The 20,593-nt window shown below is 45.3% G+C and overlaps 1 protein-coding gene across 1 annotated transcript in view; it reads right to left on the bottom strand.

Moving 5' to 3' along the window:
- The window catches only part of LOC122564537 (copine-4), a 359,527-nt gene that overhangs the window by 94,198 nt on the left and 244,736 nt on the right, over window positions 1–20,593 (bottom strand). Inside the window, exons 6-7 of the mRNA XM_043719590.1 lie at window positions 15,991–16,074; window positions 15,185–15,274 (exon numbers count right to left, since the gene is read on the bottom strand). Coding sequence (XP_043575525.1) covers window positions 15,185–15,274; window positions 15,991–16,074 — 174 coding nt within the window. The remainder of the gene's footprint in view (window positions 1–15,184; window positions 15,275–15,990; window positions 16,075–20,593) is intronic.

Below are 20,593 nucleotides of genomic sequence, written 5' to 3'. Positions count from 1 at the left end.
TGCTTGGATTTGCTTTGTGGATCTGATTTGATTATTCAATGACTACAAAGGCATTGGATTGCTGAAACCTAAGGACAAAAACTAGAAAATATTTCAATGTAATGTGCACTGTAAATAATTCCAAAATCTATGTAGCCTCAAAACTTTGCTTTCAACATTTATGATTGGATGGATTTAATTTGTATTTAAATTTTATTCAAGGTACTCCGTTGTGTGCTGCTCATTTTCGGCCAGGACAGTACGTGGATGTCACAGCAAAAACGTAAGTCCTTCTATAGAATAAGGAGGGCACTCATTTAAGACTGTGATGCAAAGGAATTTCTTCTCCCAGAGGACAGTCTGGGATTCTCGACCGGAGGGAGTTGTGGGGGCCAGATCACTGAAAGTATTTAAAGAGGAGGTGGATAGAGCTTGGAAATCGTTGGCATCTCTCTGTCTCACAAAGTGACCAGCCAGCCAAATGAGCCACAGAGATCTACAGCACAGAAAAAGGCCTTTCAGCCCACCGTACCATGATGGTCAAAAACAACCATCCAACTACTCCAATCCCATTTGCCAACAGGAGATGAGCAAAGGTTTAATCCAACAGCTCAGTGTTGCCCTAAAGGGGTGTGGTGTAAAATTATGTCCCAATACATGTGTGAATCATAATGTAACACATGTATTGGGCCAAGCAGTGGAATGTGGTGAAAGGGTTAAAATTGTGTCCCAATACATGTGTGAATCTAACCGGAATGGAGGTGTTGCTTAGTCCCATGTGAATCTTATTACACACCTCCCCATGTGAATCTTCTTATCTGTATGTAACCAGAATGGAATGTGTTTTTTAGCCTTGCTCTGCTGTTCACATGAATGTTTATATCTGGAAAAGAGTATATCAGCTGGAAAAGTCTCCAGTTCGGTGAGTCTGCTCCGGGGTTACGTTTAACCGCCGAGCGTGGGTTGTTGGCAACCGCTCTACGAGAACTGACGGCTCCCAGTTCCGGTAACATGTAGAGTGAGTATAAGCCAGACCCGTTGTAAGTATGAGACCTGGTTGTGGCGACGCTGCGGGGAATAAAATGCTCATATTCTAGCAGACTCGCCTCTTGGTCGTTTGTTCTGTGTCAGACTACTCTCCTACGAACCTGACCTTGAGAATTTTTTAAAACAAGGGGCCATAAACAGGTGAGGCAGAGGATGTTAGGGAGGGTAATCCAGGGCTTCGAACTGAATGCTCAGCTACCAACAGTGGGGGGGGGAAGGATTTTGGGGATGTGCTTGTGGCCGGAGAATGCAAGGAGGGGCACAGAAATGTTTGCGTACTCCAGGCTTGAAGCAGGCTGCAGGAGCAGTGAATGGAGGATTCGGAAACAAGTACTGCGGAATTTCACAGTGGTGTTAAATGACAGTGATTCTCCAAGACAAGCTGAGCTCTACGCAAAGAGAAACCCTTTTTTTTAATGGAAAAAAGACGTGTATCAGCACAGACTTTTCAGAAGGTACCTAAAAACAGTGAATGGCTGTTGGATCACAGCAACACCATCTCTGAAGCAAACAGAAATGGAGTGATTTGTGAGGATTTCCCACTGGTTTCACTGAATCATCCGATGAGTAGCTCTACAGTAACCAACCAAAAAGTGATTTATTATTCTGTAAACAGATACCAGCAGGAGGAACCATCATTATTTACAGCAGAATGATGTCTAGACACTAACATTTAACAGTAATCGTCATTCTTTAATTATTAACATTTTCACCAATTCACTACCTGCAAAATAAAACAATGCTCCATAATCTGTTTTGTGACAGCAAAACAGATGCCCTGTCTACCGCCTACGAGTCAGGAGTGAGATGGAATACTCCCCACTTGCCTGGATGGGTGCAGCTCCAACAACACTCAAGAAGCTTGACACCATCCAGGATAAAGCAGCCCGCTTGATTGGCACCACATCCACCATCTTTGAAACTTGCTCTCTTTATCACTACTGCTCAGTCGCAGCAGTGGGTACCATCCACAAGATGTGCTGCACAAATTCACCAAAGCACCTCTGACAGACAGCATTTTCCAACCCACGACCTCCACTCATGTAGAAGGACAGGGGCAGTAGATAGATGGGAGGGATCACCATCCCCTGCTCCTATTTCTTATGTTCTTGCTTCTTATGGTTGTACTTATGCTCCACAGACCCTTCCTCCAAATTTTATTGACCTAACCCCATCAAACACATCCTTTGAACACTTAACCCTTGTTAAGAACCACCAACTACAAATTCACACCATAAATGAATAAAAGAAAGTCCTAACTTAGAATTTGTTTGTATTACTTGAGAAATGTACAAGACTAAATTCCATCTGCTATTTCATTGCAAATCTCAGAAATGGTTGTGATGTTACATCTTTAAGGAGAATTTAGTTCTTAATGGGTCTGTGGAGCATAAGCACTAGCATAAGAAGCAAGAACATAAGAAATAGGAGTGGGGTAGACTGAGCATTGATGGTGGAGCGGGGGGTAGACTGAGCATTGATGGTGGAGCAGGTTGATTTATGCAAAGCCCTTTAACTCATTCACTGCTGAAATTCCAACATGCGTTCCACTCATCCTGCAGTCCCTCTCCCAGAGCCAGCTTTTCTACTGACAGGTTCATGAGAATCATTTAAACCGAAGTTCACACGCTCAAGGAGGGGAAAGCTTTGCTGGCGGAGTTTATTTCTCTTCAAAAGGTCGACAAGAAAAGGCACTGCTTCTGACAATCTTAACCATGAAAGGGAGGAAATACAAGCAGGAAACGGTGACCAGAGTTTACACAGAGCTGAAGCTCCTCACAAAGCAGTACAGGGAAGGGGCTGAACTCCGAGTAACACGGAAAACGTGGTCACTGGGGAGAGGGAGAGGCCCTGAAGGAATATACAACAGTACTTCACTGACTGTTCCCTAAGCATCTATTTCTAGACAACCCTAGAGACCAATCAATGTGGTTAAATGCTACAGAAGGAATCAGATGACTAGTGTTGGTAACATAATCATTATGATGCAGACAGAGGCCATTCGATCCATCAATCTGCTCTATAATCTCGTCCAGTTCTATTTTTTATTCACTCATGGGATGTGGGCATCACAGGCTGGGCCCAGCATTTATTGCCGGTCCTTGGTTCCCCTTGAGAAGGTGGGGGTGAGCTGCCTTCTTGAATTGCTGTGGTCTATGTGCTGTAGGTTGACCCACAATGCCCTTAGGGAGGGAATTCCAGGATTTTGACCCAGTGATGGTGAAGGAACGGTGATATATTTCCAAGTCAGGATGGGGAGTGACTTGGAGGAGAACTTGCAGGGGCTGGTGTTCCCATGTGTCTGCTGCTATTGTCCTTCTAGATGGAAGTGGTCATGGGTTTGGAAAGTGCTATTGGAGGATCTTTGGTGAGTTTCTGCAGTGCGTCTTGTAGATAGTACACACTGCTGTTACTGAGCATTGATGGTGGAGGGAATGGATCTTTGTGGATGTGGTGCTTGGATTTGCTTTGTGGATCTGATTTGATTATTCAATGACTACAAAAGCATTGGATTGCTGAAACCTAAGGACAAAAACTAGAGAATATTTCAATGTAATGTGCACTGTAAATAATTCCAAAATCTATGTAGCTTCAAAACTTTGCTTTCAACATTTATGATTGGATGGATTTAATTTGTATTTAAATTTTATTCAAGGCACTCCGTTGTATGCTGCTCATTTTCGGCCAGGACAGTACGTGGATGTCACAGCAAAAACGTAAGTCCTTCTATAGAATAAGGAGGGCACTCATTTAAGACTGTGATGCAAATGAATTTCTTCTCCCAGAGGACAGTCTGGGATTCTCGACCGGAGGGAGTTGTGGGGGCCAGATCACTGAAAGTATTTAAAGAGGAGGTGGATAGAGCTTGGAAATCGTGAGGACTATGATGAGTTGGCACAAAAGAGGTATTGGTTCCTGGAGCAGATCAGCCATGATCTTTTTGGGATGTAGGGATAGGTTTGAGGGACTGAATGGCCCCCTTCCTGCTCCTGTTTCTTATGTTCCATATTTTACATTCGCCTGAACTGGAGAAAAAGGGAGAAGTTGTAATTTTTGTTTCAATTCACTAATGGGACGTGGGCATCGTTGGCTGACCAGCTTTTATTGCCTGTCCTTAGTTGCTCTTGACGGTGGTAGTGAGCTGCCTTCTCGAACCATTACAGACAATGTGCTGTAGGTAGCCCCCACAGTGTCATCAGAAAGGGAATTCCAGGATTCTGATCCAGCAACACTGAAGGAACGGTAATATATTCCAAGTCAGGATGATGAATGGCTTGGCGGGGAACTTTCAGGTGGTAGTGTTCCCATGTATCTGCTACCCTTGTCCTTCTAGGTTTGGAAGGTGTTTTCTGAGAATCTTTGGTGAATGTCTGCAGTGCATCTTGTAGATAGTACACACTGCTGCGACTGTGCGCCGGTGGTGGACGGAGTGGATGCTTGTGAATGTGGTACCAATCGAGTGGGCTGCTTTGTCCTGGATGGTGTCAAGTTTCTTGAGTATTGTTGAAGCTGCACCCATCCAGGCAAGAGGGGAGTATTCCATCACACTCCTGACTTGTGCCTTGTAGATGGCGGACAGGCTTTGGGGAGTCACAGTCGATAAAATGTAGGAAAAGCACAGCAGGTCAGGCAGCATCTGAGGAGCAGGAGAGTTGACTTCCAGACTTAACCCTTCATCAAGATTGGGGAGGGGGAAGGAGGCTGAGAATTAAATGGGGTGGGAGGTGTGGCTAGGTGAAGGGTAGTTGTACAGAAAGTGATTAACTCATTGCAGAAGTCCAAGTCTCTGAAGCAATGCTGTAATTCTTAAGCCAGTCTACCTCAGTTATGGCCACAGTTCCTGCTGGCACTGCTCCTCAGCAGTTAGTCCTTGGGGTCAGTCACTTCACTGGGTTGTCACTGAGGGAGTGAGGGAGTGTATGTCCATGCCCCACACCCCCCACGTGCCAGGGGCTGGTGTCAGGGCTTCTCACCAGTTGGCAAACTCCTGCCTGATAATTCGACTCTGTGACCTGTCACCGGGATTACCGATAACAGGTCATAGAGCTGAGGCGTGGAGCTGAATTATCTGGGATTGTGGAGAGTGGGAGCTGTTTGGGAAGCAAGTCAGTAACTGGGCACTGTGGGGAGGCGGGGCTTCCCAGCACCTTACGTTTTGGGAGTGGGTACATTGCGGTTGGCAAGCCGACCCACATTCAGGAGGTGAGTGCCCAGTGAGGATTTTTCAAAGCCTAGGCAAGGGCACAAAATTGCAGACCTGCAGGACTTCTCAGCTTTTCCAGAAACATCCCTCTTATTTAAAACAGTAAAATGTCACTATCTGACAGGTGATTGATTCTTAGACCATTACGATGAAAATGACTCCCACCCACCCTTACTCCCCCTGGAGAGATAGCTGAGCTCTTTATCTGCGTTGTATGAAAGATTTTGAAAAGTGGCCTGAGAGGAATCCATTGTTGAAGCAGCGTCTCACTCACTCGCCCTGTAGCTCATCAGGAAACACATCAAATATACACCCACCACGCTTGTGAAAGCATAAATATTGTGGATGTTAGAAATCTGGAACAGATTCAGAGAAAATGCTGGAGAAACTAAGCAGGTCTGGCAGCATCTGTGGGGAGAGAAGCAGAGTTAGCGTTTCGAGTCTAGTGAACTTCTCCTTTGGACTCACACGAATTTGGACAGGAAACCAAATGTAATGTGGGGAGGTGTCCCAAAGGAGATTTCCACTGTGCGATCTAACTCCTGTTTCCCATTAGCAAACCGCCCCTCATCCAAATAAAAAAATTCAGACCGTTTTAACTCCGTTTCCCTCTTCCACAGATGCTCTCAGATGTGCTGAGTATTCCCAGCAGTTTCTGTTTCATTCCTATTGCAGATTGTGACTGTTTCTTTCTGTTGCTCTCCATTTGCCAGCATTAGAAGCACATTTGGCTCAATGCTACTCGTGGATATAAATCAGATAAATCAATGAACTGGAATTGGAATTCAAAGGAATCTTCAACGTTGCTGGCAACAATTTTCAGCAGCAGGTTAACAACATACCCCCAGGACACTCAGGGAGTTGCTTTAGGGGCAGGAGGAGGCCATTCAGCCCCTTGAGCCGGCCCCACCATTTAATAAAACCGTGGCTGATCTCATCTCGGCCTCAGCTCCACTTTGCTGCCCACTCTGCATAAACCTTCGACCCATTACTAAATAACAACTTGTCTCTCTCCTCCTTACATTTACTCAGTATCCCAGCATCCATTGCACTCTGGAGGAGTGAATTCCACAGATTCATGACCCTTTGAGAGAAGTAATTCCACCTCATCTCTGTTTTAAATCTGCCCCTCCGCCCTTATCCTAAATCCAAGACCTTGATCGCCCCTCATGGAGAAACATCCTCTGTAAGTCTACTTTATCAATCCCCTTCAGCATCTCATAGACCTCACTTAGATCTCCCCTCATTCTTCTAATCTCGAAGGAGTATTGACCTAAACTGTTCAATCTCTCCTCATAAGGCAAACCTTTCATCTCTGGAGCTAATCGATGGAATCTTCTCTGAACTGCATTCATTTAAAGTTTGCAAAATGGATGGTGAGACAATGATTGGATTCGTGCAAAGTTTAGTTTTTAGTTAGCTTTGCTCAGAAACTGAAGTTTCCAAGTTCCCTCACCAGGCACACTGGATCAATGCAGTAGAAAGGCATTTACCTTGGTACAAAATACAGAGGTCTTGATCATGCCTATTTCAACAACAACAACTTGGAATTATATTGATCCTTTAACGCAACAAAACCTCCCAAAATGCTTCACATGGGGCATTACTGCACGGAGCCACATATCAGGTGAATTAGCTAAAAGCTAGGTCAAAGAGATTGGTTGTTGGTTAGCTTGCCGAGCTGGTGGGCTGTCATGGAGATGTTTGTCACTGTTACATCACCAGTGTGACCTCTGTGAAGTGCTGGTGTTCTACTCCACTTGATATCTATATGGGTCCGGACTGTTCAGGTGGGCATTTATGGTTTTGCCCTGCAGTGGTTGGTATAAAGGGTTGATTTCTACAGGCTTGTTGATGGCATTCCAGGTTGAAAACCAGGCCTCTAGGAATTCCTGTGTATGTCTCTGGTTAGCTTATCCTGGGATGGTTACATTGTCCCTGTCAAATTGATAGCCCTCCCTTTATATGTACTGAGATGAGGGAGAGTTGGTCACGCTGTTTTGTTGCTAGTTGGTGTTTGTGTCTCCGGATTCCTAGTTTTCTTCCAGTCTGTCTGACACAGTGTTTATGGCAGTCGTTAACATGGGATTATGTTGATCCCACATGTGATGGGTATGGGGTCTTTCATCCTTGTGAGTAGTTGGTTCTAAGGACCATCTTAAAGGGGGAAGGGGAGAGGCAGAAAGTAAATTCCAGGAGCTCGGAGTCAGGCAGCTGATGGTGTGGACTGCAAATGGAGGAATCATTAAAAATCGGTAATCAGTTTTGGGAAGTGTAGATATCATGGAGGGTTGTGGGGCTGGAGGAGGCGACAGAGATAGGGAAGGATGTGGAGGGTCTTGGACATGAGGACAATCAAGATGTTGACTGAACAGACACTAAGGTAGGTCAGAGAATGTTGGGGGTGGGTGGTAGGTGACTGGTGAACGAAGACTTGCTGCAAGTACAACACATGGGCAGCCAGGATTTCTGCTGGACCTCCGGTTCATGGCGGGAGAATTTGGCAGACCCATCAGCCATCCTGAATGTGACGCTCAAAGCATGTAATTCAATGATTTTGTCATTGACTCTGAGAGAACAGCGATTGTTGAATACAATTGTTCTTGCCTGACAACCTTCCCCATGTACCAAAGCTCTCTGGAGGAATCATAGGGTTAGCTAATAGAAAATGAAAACAGAGAACAGCAGAGAAGATGAGCAACTCTGCAACAGGCCTCATTATTTGACAGCTCCTGCCAGGATTCCAAAAGGTTTGTAGCGGTATGATGGATATCTTAAAAATTAGCCAGTCACTGCACTGTGCTTCAGAAAATCAACAGATTCTGAGAACTGAGGATGTGATTGAGTCAAACTCCTTTTTCACCAAAATAAATATTAAAGAGAGTTAGGTAATCACTGCCTTTAGGAAGATCTGTATGGGGATTTTTTTTTTCATTTAAGTCTCTCCCTTTATTTAGAATTATTAGATTCCCTACAGTGTAGAAACAGGCCCTTCAGCCCAACAAGTCCACGCTGACCCTTCAAAAATTAACCCACCCAGACCCATTTCCCTCTGACAAAAGCACCTAACACTATGGGCAAGTTAGCATGGCCAATTCACCGAACCTGCACATCTTAGGATTGTGGGAGGAAACTGGAGGAAACCCATGCAGACACAGGGAGAATATGCAGACTCCACACAGACAGTCACCGAGGCTAGAATCAAACCTAGATCCCAGGCACTGTGAGGCAGCAGTGCTAACCACTGAGCCACCGTGCCACCCCCATTGCTGAAAACAGAGATATGGTGCTGATTTTTTTAATTTTGTGCTCATCAAGACTGATTAAAAACAATAAGGTCAGCATCATCCCACTGGCAGTTTAATCTGAGGGTCACTCAGGTGAGGGAAGAGATTGAGAAGGAGAATTCTTCATGGTAACCTCAGGTGGTGTGGGTTTCGAACCCATGTGTTGGCATCACTCTGCATTGTAAACCAGCTTTCACGCCAACTGAACTAACAAAACCCCACCATCAGGACAACTGCAAGAATAGTAAATGTCAAATAATCGTAACCATTTATACAACAGGAGCAAAGGCTGCTGATTGGTTGGGAGGCTGACTCTGATTGGCTGAGGAGCTGCCATTGAAAAAGCAAGGAGGAACAAGAGGGTTCTGAACAATTTGAAAAAATATGCCAAGTTTGTACATATTTCTCATTTGCAGAGACTGGGTCTCTGTGTATGAATGCATGGTACTTCTAGAAAGTAGAAATAAGTCACGGGACACAGTAGCATGGCTCCCTTTCCAGCAAAAGCCAAACAATGATAATCCAAAGAAAACCATTAGGAATTTTGACTATTCATTTTATTTTCTTTCACGAGACCTGGGCATCACTAGCAAAGCCAGCATTTGTGACTGTATATCCCTAACTGCCATTTAGACGGATTGTCTTTCTAGGTTGATTCAGAGGGCAGTATAAGTTAACCACATTGTGCTGAATCACCCAAATGAGGGTGACAGATTTCCATCCTGCAAGCAAATTCATGAAGAAGGCAAGTATTCCTGACATAAACTTTACATTCCAGTTTATTTTTTTGATTAATGGAATTAATTAAAATCAATCACCAGTTTCCATGGTGGGATATATACTCATAGCATCAAAGCACTAGCCCAGTCCTTTAGAATACTTAGTACAATCACATCCCTCCTGTATTAGACCATTCAAAATGCATCACCTCGCACTTGCCTGGACTGAGTTCCATCTGTCACTTCTTCATCCAAGACTCCGGCTTATCTACATCCTGCTGTATCCTCTGGCAATCCTTCTCGTTATTGGTACCTCTCCCAATCATTTACAAACTTACTAATCAGACCACTTACAATCTCCTCCAATTCATTTATATGTATCACAAACAACAGAGAGTCCCAGCACTGATCCCTGCAAGACTCCACTGGTTACAAACCTCTAGTCAGAAAAAATCACACTCCATCTCTACTCTCTGTCTTCTATGACCAAGCCAGTTCTGCATCCATTTAACCGGCTCACTGTAGATCCCATGTGACTTCCTCTTCTGTATCAGCCTGCCTTCTCAAAGGGCCTTGGTAAGGTTCATGTAGACAATATCCACCACTCTGCCCTTTGTCTTTGTCACTTCCTCAAAAAAACTCAATCAAGTTTGTCAGACATGGCCTCCCCTGCAGAAAACCATGCTGCCTGTTATTAATAAGCCCACGTTTTCCCAAATGTGAGTAAATGTCATCCCTAAGAATCTTCTCCAATAACTTGCCGACCACTGACAAAAGGCTCACTAGCCTATAATTTCCTGGATTATCTTGTTGCCATTCTTAAACAAAGGAACAACTCTCCAGTCACCTGGGACCTTGGCTGTGACTAAACAGGATCCAAAGGAATTGTACAAGGCCCCAATAATTTCCTCCCTTGCTTCTGTCATTTATCTGGAACTGATTCTATCAGGTCCTGGCTGTTGAGAAGAATGACGGGAGATCGAATTGGTGTCTATAAGATACTAAAGCAGATTGACACAGTAGGTTTGGAGGAGCGGTTTCTCCTTGAGGGGCAATCTCAAACGAGAGGTCATAGTTTTAGGATAAGGGATAACAGATTTAGGAATTAATTCTCTCAAAGGGTCATGAATCTGTGGAACTCACTACTGCAAAGTGTGGTGGACATTGAGTACATTTCAGGAAGAGATAGAGAGGTTTTCAATTAGTAATGGTTTGAAGGGTTATAGAGAGTGGACAGGAAAGTGGAGTTGAGGCTGAGATGAGGTCAGCCATGATGGTCTTAAATAGCGGAGGTGGCTCGAGGGGCTGAATGGCCTCCCGCTGCACCCAGTTCTTCTATTTTTGTGTCAGTGGTGGAGGGAGTGGATTTTTATAGCTGTGGTGCCAATAAATTAGGCTGCTTTGTCCATAAGACCATTAGGAGCAGAAATTAGGCCATTCAGTCTTTCGAGTCTGCTCCACCATTGAATCATGGCTGATAGATTATTCCAACCTATTTTCCCACTTTCACCCCATAGCCTTTGATTCCCTTGGCAATCAAGAACTTATCTATCTCAGTCTTTAGTATACTCAATGACCTGGCTTCCACAGCCTTTAGTGGCAATGAATTCCACAGGTGTACCACTCTCTGGCTAAAGAGATTTCTCCTCATCTCTCTTCTGAAGGGTCTTGCCTTTACTCTAAGGCTGTGCCCTCGGATCCTTGTCTCTCCTGCCAATGGAAACATCTTCCCAATGTCCACTCTGCCCTGGATGGCGATAGGCTTGTCAATGCTGTTGGAGCTGCACCCATCCACATTGAACACAATAGTGTAGTTGGAGCTTAACCTGTGGTTCATAAAGCATTCGCACAGCCTTTAGTGTACGCAACTGGAAGAATCCTCTTCAAACTGAGCCCTGAGCAATGGGGAGTGGGCGGGGGCCCAGGGACCTGCTTAACATTGAAGTTGCTGTAGCTATTTGACTGAAGAGAACTGGACAGGGAAGAATCATTCAGTGACTGCCACCTTGATGGCATTGGCAATGAGTGCCCACCTGGCCAATGGGAGGGTGGTCTACTTCCTGGAGGCTGCAGATACCAACCAAACCCAACCATCGCAGGCCATCGTGGAGCCCAGAGCATCTGAGTCAGAGCTGATCCCATCTGCCTGCAGTGCTCTGTGTTAGGGACCTCGCCTCCTCTCTGAGCTGGAACTTTGAGCTTGTTCTCCTCGCTCTCCCTGGCAGACGGGAAAGCTGCTGCTGTCACTGGGGATTGATATTAACGTTCCTCTTGTTCATCATCAGACAAGCAACATGGAGCAGCATAATCCTCTCCCGGGCTGGGTTGGAGGCTGACATCGGGGAGCTGGGACTCAAGGTGATGGAGCTCAAAGAGGAGTTGGCAATGATCCATCAAGCAGCAAGAATCCTGTGGCCGGACTCTCTCACCTGGGCACAGCCGCAGCTCGTCAGTTCCACGGCTTAAAGACCTCCCAGGCCGTCAGTTTCACTCAAACCCCACCCCACTCCACGTTCTCAATCCGTTGAGTCTGGCAAAGTTCACAGAGCTCAGGAAATACAAACTCGAAGGCAAAGTTGGATCATGGGTCTAACCGTACGATTCACTGAATAGCTCGACAAAGGTTTCCCACGTGCCTCTGAACCGGAGGAACACAGAAGTGGGCGGTGGGTTTATAACCTGACACTACTTGTTGAATCTTGACCACCCCTCCCCCACCCACCCCCAATCTAGCAGTCCATATTCCTTTTTCTAAAGCCTAGCAATCCATCTCTCTGATCAACTGATTGGTTCATCCATCCTCCTACCTTCAAAGATCAGTGGACAGAGAGACAGTCTCTCTCTCTCTCCTCTTTCAGATCCTGTAGAATGATACCTTTTGGGATATATTGTCTTTCCCCATTCTTCCAATCAAAACATTTCATCTTGTATCAATGGGGAAAGTCACCTTGCAGGGAAAAAAATACATTTATGTAGTCTCTTTTATAACCAGAGGCTGTTCCAATGTGCTTTATAGCCAATGAAGAAGTTGGGAAGTGAAATCCCTGTTGTTGAAATGTAGGAAATGCCGGAGCTAATTTGCACAGAGCAGGCTCCCACAAACTGCACTGTTGCAATGGCCAGACAATGTGGAGTTTTTGCTATGTTGAGGTTCAACCTGAGCAGCTCCGTAATGCAGGACTCTATGCTCCATGGTCTGTTCCCTGGGACGCACCCTGAGACAAACATCAATTGCACCTGGAGGACCATCAACTCAGTCAAAGACGCTCTTTGGTCTGCCCGAAACCTGGTGATCTTCCAGCGCAAGAAGTTGACTCTGACTGACTGTTGCAGGCTGGCACAGGACTACATGTTGAGGGGAAAGTGAGGACTGCAGATGCTGGAGTCAATTGATGCCACACATTTTCAGCCCATTCCTGAAGAAGGGCTTATGCCCGAAACGTCGATTCTCCTGTTCCTTGGATGCTGCCTGACCTGCTGCGCTTTTTCAGCAACACATTTTCAGTACATGTTGAGGGACCCACAAAGCTTGGGTCAGCTGCTGCCAAGGCACAGTGGGAAAAGACCAGCAATTAAGGGCTTTCTACTGAAGTTAAATGGGGATCCACTTAACTCAGTTCATCCTCCCAATGCCTCAAATGTATGTATATATAATCTTGTACAGATAAGAAATTCCTTGGAGTTGTTTGTTGGACAGAGTCAAATTCCAGTATTGTTTTGTTTCTTCATATGCTACTATACAGAACTGAACGGCTTCAGTGACCATGTATGTATATAAAGATCCGGGGCAGGGCAGGGGATCGAGAGAGACAGAGAGAGAGAGAGTGTGCGCATGTGTCTGTGAGTGTGTGTGTGGGTCTGTGCACATGTCTCTGCATGTGCGCACGCGTGTGTGTCCATGTATGCGTGTGTCTGTGTTTGTGCGCACGCATGTGTGTGTCTGTGTGTGTGTGTCTGTGCGCATGTGTGTTTGTGTGTGGGTGTGTGTCTGTGTGTGTGCGTGCATGTGTGGGTGTGTGTGTGTTAATGCTTTGGGATATAGCATACATCTGGTAAGGGCCTGGTTTAACATCTCATCTGAAAGATTATTTTAATGACTAATTCTTTCACTATTAACGTGTGCTTCTCATGGGAAGGAACATTGATGCCATAATTACAGTGTAGATGGTGCAGAAAGAGCAACACGTGCAGCACAAAGGGATGACGACATGATTGGGGATTGGATTTGGCACTTAACATGTCAGGCTTCCTTGCAACAGTAACAAGCAACAGCACATCGGGATGTTTAATTGCATTACTGAGATCAGTTGAGTGTTGGGGGGATTGTTGTACAGAAGGTATGCACTTGCCCCAGTCACAATGCACCTTAAGCATTTAGTTTGACCACGAAGAGAAATATTCATGCACACCACTGCTCAAAGAAACAGAAGACACAGATAATTCACAACAAATTGGTTGGCACTTCTTAAAGACAAAGGAGATTCGGGATATTAGAAGCATTATTAGGAATATTATTTGCTCTTTCACAGTAGATGGTTGAAGTATCAAGCCGGACCACAAAAGGACCACAACGTTTTTTTATTCATTCATGGGATGAGAGTGTCATTGGCTAGGCCAACATTTATTGCCCAGAGGGTACTTAAGAGTCAACCACATTGCTGTGGATCTGGATTCACATGTCAGTCAGACCAGGTCAGGATGACAGTTTCCTTCCCTAAAGGACATCAGTGAACCAGACAGGATTTCTCTTCAATCTACTACAGTTTCATGGTCACAATTTTTATTGATTTCAAATTCATATGCCGTGGTGTGACTCAAACCTGGGTCTCCAGACATTACTGGGATTAATGGTCTCCCTCAATGATCTCACCGTCAATGATCTCACCGTCAATGACCTCACCGTCAATGACCGCACCGTCAATGACCGCACCGTCAATGATCTCACTGTCAATGACCGCATCGTCAATGACCGCACGGTCAATGACCTCACCGTCAACGACCTCACCGTCAATGATCTCACCGTCAATGACCTCACCGTCAATGACCTCACCGTCAATGATCTCACCGTTAATGACCTCACCGTCAATGACCTCACCATCAATGATCTCACCGTCAACGACCTCACCGTCAATAATCTCACCGTCAATGAGCTCAATATCAATGATCTCAGCTCCACGGTGGGATGACAAAGAATCACCAACCCCACCCACGTAACTGATGAACCATGGAAAATAAGAGCATGAGTAGGAGTTGGCCATTCAGCACTTCAAGCCTGCTCCTTCATTCAATATGATCATGGGGCTGATCATCCAATTCACCATCCCGTAAATGCTTTCTCTCCTTGGATCTCTTTAGCCCTAAGAACTATATCCAATACCTTCTTGAAAACATATTTTTGTCTCGACCAGTTTCTGTGGCAGAGAATTCCACAGGCTCCCCACTCTGTGCGTGAGGAAATGTATTATTGTCAGTTGAAGTTCCAAGTTAATTATTGAACTTGAATTTAGCCGTATGCCAACGTGGGATTTGAACCCAAGTCCTCAGAACTTTAACCTGGGATTCTGCATTATTAATCTGTTGACCTTCCCATGATATCAACAATTCCCCAATTACTACAGTGATTAGCAAAACTGGGTTTAGTCCCAATGCAGACAGTGAGTGTTTAGCTGTCTACTATCTGCCCACATTGCTGCTAAGACACGTGGGTGAGGGAGAGAGCTGCTGATTGTTTAGCAATTCCTTCACTGGGTTTGGCCAAAGTCTCAGGATCAACAACATCACCTACACCAAATTGCACAAGCTGTATTTCCATGCAAATCACCCAGCAGTAATGCAGTGAGTTGAAACTCATAGGAATAGTGCATTTTTATTAAAAAGTATACTTGATCTCAATATCAACTTCAACAATTACACTGAAATGTGAGCGATTTTCAGTTTGTTGAGCTTACTTTTAATTTCCGATCATGATCTCCACTGCAGAGGGAGTTTACAGAGACTTTAAACGTTTTCCACATTGGATTGAGATTGTTCATGATAACCTATGAAAGCAGAGAAGATAAAGATCAGATATAGAACAGTTACATATAATCTGCTGAATTTTTGTAATTCAGTAAAACTACAATTAATCTCTGTTTTAGCAAAAGAACTGCTATCTCTTTAGTGTCAATCATAGAATCCCTACAGTGTGGAAACAGGCCCTTAGTCCCAACAAGTCCACACTGACCCTCCAAAGAGTAACCTATTCCCCTACATTTACCCCTGACTAATGCCCCTAACCTATACATCCCTGAACACTATAGACAATTTAGCATGGCCAATTCACCTCACCTGCACATCTTTGGGCTGTGGGAGGAAACTGGAGCAACCGGAGGAAACCAACACGAGCAGAATGTGCATACTCCACACAGACAGTCACCTGAGGGTGGAACCGAACCCAGGTCCCTGGCACTGAGGCAGCAGTGCTAACCACTGAGCCATCGTGCTGCCCATCATTTTCAACCTCAGCTCACCACAACAGCAGAACTAATGCCCCAGCTGCTTGTAAGAGCCATTCAAAGCCCAAACCTGTCTACGCCTGATTAAAGTGAGAGCAAGCACAAGCAAACTTTTGTGTCGAGGGATCAGTCACAGAGAATCATTTATCAGACCTTGTACATGGGGTTTGAATGGTAAGAGGACCAAGGGGAGCCCAATTCTCAATTCTGTCCCTTGGTGTTAGTGCTTAATCGACTAATCAATGCAGAAACCTGAGTACCTCTGTTCTGTGTACAAGTTGCTGTGTTCCATCATCATTCATCCTGAAAATTTCAAGAAACGGGTCTGATTTGCTGAAAAAGTCCTGCAAAAGAGACAATGTTTTACTCTCATACAATGAACACAATCTGGACACATTGAATTAGTCTCACGTTGACTGTGTAGAGACATTGGGATGGGGACAGGAAGGACTGCAGATGCTGGAAGTCAGGGTCAATAGATGTGAGGCTGGAAAAGCAAAGCAGGTCACACAGCAGCTGAGGAACGGGAGAGTCAATGTTGGATGCTGCTTGACCTGCTGTGCTTTTCCAGCTCCACCGCTATCGACTACAGACACTGGGATGTTGAGCAGCTAATTCAGCTTGCACCTGGTCCCATTAAAACTAAACACTCACCTGTGTGTAATTCACTGAGCTGGACATGAAGACAATCAGCTCTTATGGTCTGATTCAGTAAATCTCTTACAGAAAACAGGAGGAAACCTGCTTTGGAATACCTGACCTTCAGTCTAGGAGGTTTGCCCTGCTCAGACACTGAAATTTGCTCCATTACCCTGGAAGTTAGGAAGTTTGCGAAATCATAGAATCCCTATGGTATGGGATCAGGTCATTTGGTCCATAGAGTCCACAATGACCCTCCAAAGGAATAAGATTTGTCGTGTTTAAATTTACTGTTACCGATTTTGAAAAGACCACAGTAAAGGAAGGCCCTAGCAGGAGACTTTGGAGATGGGGCTGTGAGGACGTTACAGAAGATGTGTATTCGCTTGGCTCCCTGACATAATCCTAACTCCTCGCATTTCTCCCGGAGACAAACTAATGGTGTTCAGCGGCAACCCACCAGAAAGTCAAACCAAAGATGAATACGTGACAATGTCAGTCGTAATGTCCGGATTTGTCCATGTCATTGTTAAGGTTGTGAGGAAAGTGATGAGCATGAATTGTCATTGATCATACAAATAGGAAAGAGAGCTTTTTTGGTGCTGTGGTAGTGTCCCAATGTCTGAACCAGGAGACCAAGATTCAAGTGCCACATGCTCAGGAGATGTGAAAAACATCTCTGAACATATAAATGGGAAACTGTTAGGACCTGGGTTTGAGGCGTAGGAGTTCCTGGATGAGAGCTGGAGGACAAACTCTCTACAAAGTAGGGCTTTGTTGCTTGGTTTCTATCTCAATGAGAACGATTGCACTGGACATCCCACAACTTCTTGTCCCCTACCCGGAATTCTGGGGGGACCAGGGTCAAAGCTCCAGCGGTAAAATTCACCGCCAACCCCCAGCTCCCTCGGCCTTTCACACCCAGTGAAAGGTCGTTAATTTAAAGCATTACAATCTATTTTCTCTCTCTTCGTGAATGCTGCTGAGTCTGGCCACATTTCCCTGCATTTTCTGTCATTATAGTAGAATTGAATCATGCACCTCACTGTGCATTTGTGACAGTCATACCACAAACCCCTCTGTGGCATTCCTATTCAAAATGAGCTCCATTAAAGCCTGAAATGGCTGCAATCACATCTGTGCTTCCAGCCATTGTGAGAGCTCTATTCATTTTCGTTCAGCCTGTGGTCATGAGCAATTCTAAGCAATTGGATTAGCAAAAAAAAAATCCCAGAGCCAATTTACATTATATCATTAACTTACATTCTTTCTAAGTAAAGGAACAGATGATGTGAAGCATGTTAACAAATGTTACAAGGGCCTCCAAGATGCCGACAAGTTGTTTAAGCGTGCCCTCCGATGCTTTCATCATACAGTCATAGAGTCAGAGAGATGTACAGCATGGAAACAGACCCTTCAGTCCAACCCGTTCATGCTGACCAGATATCCCAACCCAATCTAGTCCCACCTGCCAGCACCCAGCCCATATCCCTCCAAACCCTTCCTCTTCATATACCCATCCAAATGCCTCACTGTCCTCACCATGTGCTTCCTTTGTCTGCTTTTCTCCCTTTTAAAACTGCTGTTGTTTTGACTTTTTTTTCCAAAGTTCCAAAACAATGCAACAGCATACAGAACAGTAATTGCTGCTCCTGGAATTCGAGGAAATCACCTCCAACACCTAAAATACCTCAAAACAAAGGAGCAGCTCTTACAGCCAGAAAGTTTTCCCGTTCTTCATCTTGGATTACCCAGAATCAGAAATCTCTTCACCCCCCACGGGCCGTTCGAAGACAGCGGTGAGCATTTCGACTGGAAAAGGTTAACTGGGGTCAAAATAACCTTCCCCAGCCCACGCTCATTCAGTCTGACAATCAGTAGATGGGGAGGCAGTTTCTTCACATCTCACGCAGCTCATTAAAGTTCTTCAACATTTCAACATACTTACGTCGAGGTCAGGAGGGTTCTTGTGCTGCAGTGGTACTGTCCGTACCTCTGAGCCAGGAAGCCCAGGTTCAAGTCCCACCTGCTTCAGAGTTGAATAATGGCATCGCTGGACAGGTTGACGAGAAAATATCCCCCAGGATGAAATCTCACCTGCCCCTGAGGTATTACCGTAGAAACTCAATAGTATGGGAGCAGGCCATTCGGCCCATCGAGTCCACATCATCCTTCCAAAAATCATCCACCCAGACTCACTTCCCTCACCTATCCTCATAACCCTGCATTCTCCACGGCTAATCTGAGCAGATTGATTTAAAATATCTCCTTCCAGACCAGACAGCCCAACTCTGAGTCCAAACTGTTCAAGTTTCTCATGACGCATCTAAACAGGGTTGATTAAAGAGATCTACATCCTTCATTAGTAAAGCTATTTTGAGTCCTGCCACTGACTCATCCCAGCTCCACCAATGAAAATCAGAGTGTGGGAACAGGAAGACATTGGATTCTACTTTTTATTCTTTCACTGGATGTGGGCATCGCGAGCTCTGCCAGCTTTTATTGTCCATCCCTAGCTGCCCTTGAGAAGGTGGTGCAAAGCTGATGCCTTGAGTCCTTCCAGTCCATGCTCTCACAGTGTGGTTAGGGGGAGAGTTCAAGGGTTCTGAGCCAGCGACACTGAAGGAGCACCGATACAATTCCAAGCCAGGATGATGTGCGGCTTGGAAGGAATCCTACAGATGGCTGTGTGCATCTGCCATTCTTATCCTTCTGGGTGGTAGGAGTGGTCATGGATTTGGAAGGTGCTGCCAAAGGAGCCTTCGTGAGTCGTTCCAGCGATGTCTGGCAACAGATGGTACACACTGCTGCTACTGTGCGTCAGTGGTGGAGGAAGCGAGTGTTCGAGGTGGGGGAGTGGAGCACCAATCAAGTGAGCCGCTTTGGCCTAGATGATGTCAATCCTCTTGAGTGTTGTTGGAGCTGCACTCATCGAGGTAAGCGGGGAGTATTCCATCACACAATTTTAGAAACGTGCCTAATAAATGGAGGATGGGCTTTGGGGAGTTAATCAGAAGCTAAATAAAATCAAGTCAGGCCCTTATTCTCCATTTGGTCTGACAGAATTACAAAATGACATAAGGAAGGGGACATCGGAAAAACTGAGCTTGCTTTTAAGCTCCCTGCCCCACACCCATGCTGGAGATGGTTCAATATTTTTAAAGGGGACAGATACAAGGTTCACCCCAATTCAGTAAAGAGCAGCATTGACTAACTGCTGGAGAATTACACAATTTTACCAATAGGGCTGCAGTCAGTCTCAGTTTGAAGTTACAGCACAGCTGGGCAAACGCTCCCTGATAGAATATCAATCCTGGTTGACTGTGATTGTACAACTGTTTGACTTTGTGGGGTGGAATCTCAGTTAATAGAATGAAATCTCAGGCAGAGAAGTGGCAGGATTTTGTTTTGACTGGCCCCATCCCCAGTATCCCAGAGGGCACTTAAAGATGAACCATATTGTCATGTGTCTGGACTCATGTACAGGCCAGACTGGGTAAGGACACCTTCCCGAACCAGAGAACCGGATGAGTTCTTACCAATAAGTATCAGTAGGTATGGGGTCACCATGTGGCTAGCTTTCAATTCCAGATTATTACTGTATTCAAATCTCACCAGCTGCCCTGGTGGGGGTTTGAACCCAGCTCCCCAGAACATTAGGAGAGAGTGAGGACTGCAGATGCTGGAGGTCAGAGTCAAACACAATGATGCTGGAAAAGCACGGCCAGTCAGACAGCATCCGAGGAGCAGGAGCGTCGACGTTTCGGGCATAAACCCTTCATCAGGGATCTCTTCATTCCCCAGATCATTAGCCTGACAATCTGGATTACTAGCCCAGTGACATTACCACCAGCTCTGCCTCAGATGACCCGCCTTCACTGGGTTGGGTTGGTGCCAATACCCAGGATAATTTTCTATCACCTGTGGCCCTAATCATTATGGAATCGGTCCATACCAATCATGTGCTAATTCAGATCAATCACATCCTTGATGAGGATAACGATTGACCATTCTCTAATTCTCGACTTCAATTATTCCACCCACTCTGCTCTCTTCCAAATTACTCCTTCATCCAAATCCTGATCCTCTTTTGTATCTCTTTCAGCCATTAAATATGCCCTTGATCTCTCCTACAAAGAGCCTCCAGGAATGTTCTAGAACCTTCTTTCCCCGACCTTGTATGTCCTTCTCCTCGCAGTGTTCTATTCCCTCCCCTTCCCCCTT

The sequence above is a fragment of the Chiloscyllium plagiosum genome, chromosome 29, assembly GCF_004010195.1.
Source record: "Chiloscyllium plagiosum isolate BGI_BamShark_2017 chromosome 29, ASM401019v2, whole genome shotgun sequence".
Taxonomy (NCBI): domain Eukaryota; kingdom Metazoa; phylum Chordata; class Chondrichthyes; order Orectolobiformes; family Hemiscylliidae; genus Chiloscyllium; species Chiloscyllium plagiosum.
The sequence above is the reverse complement of the archived record's forward strand: the minus strand, read 5'-3'. Positions and strand labels throughout refer to the sequence as shown.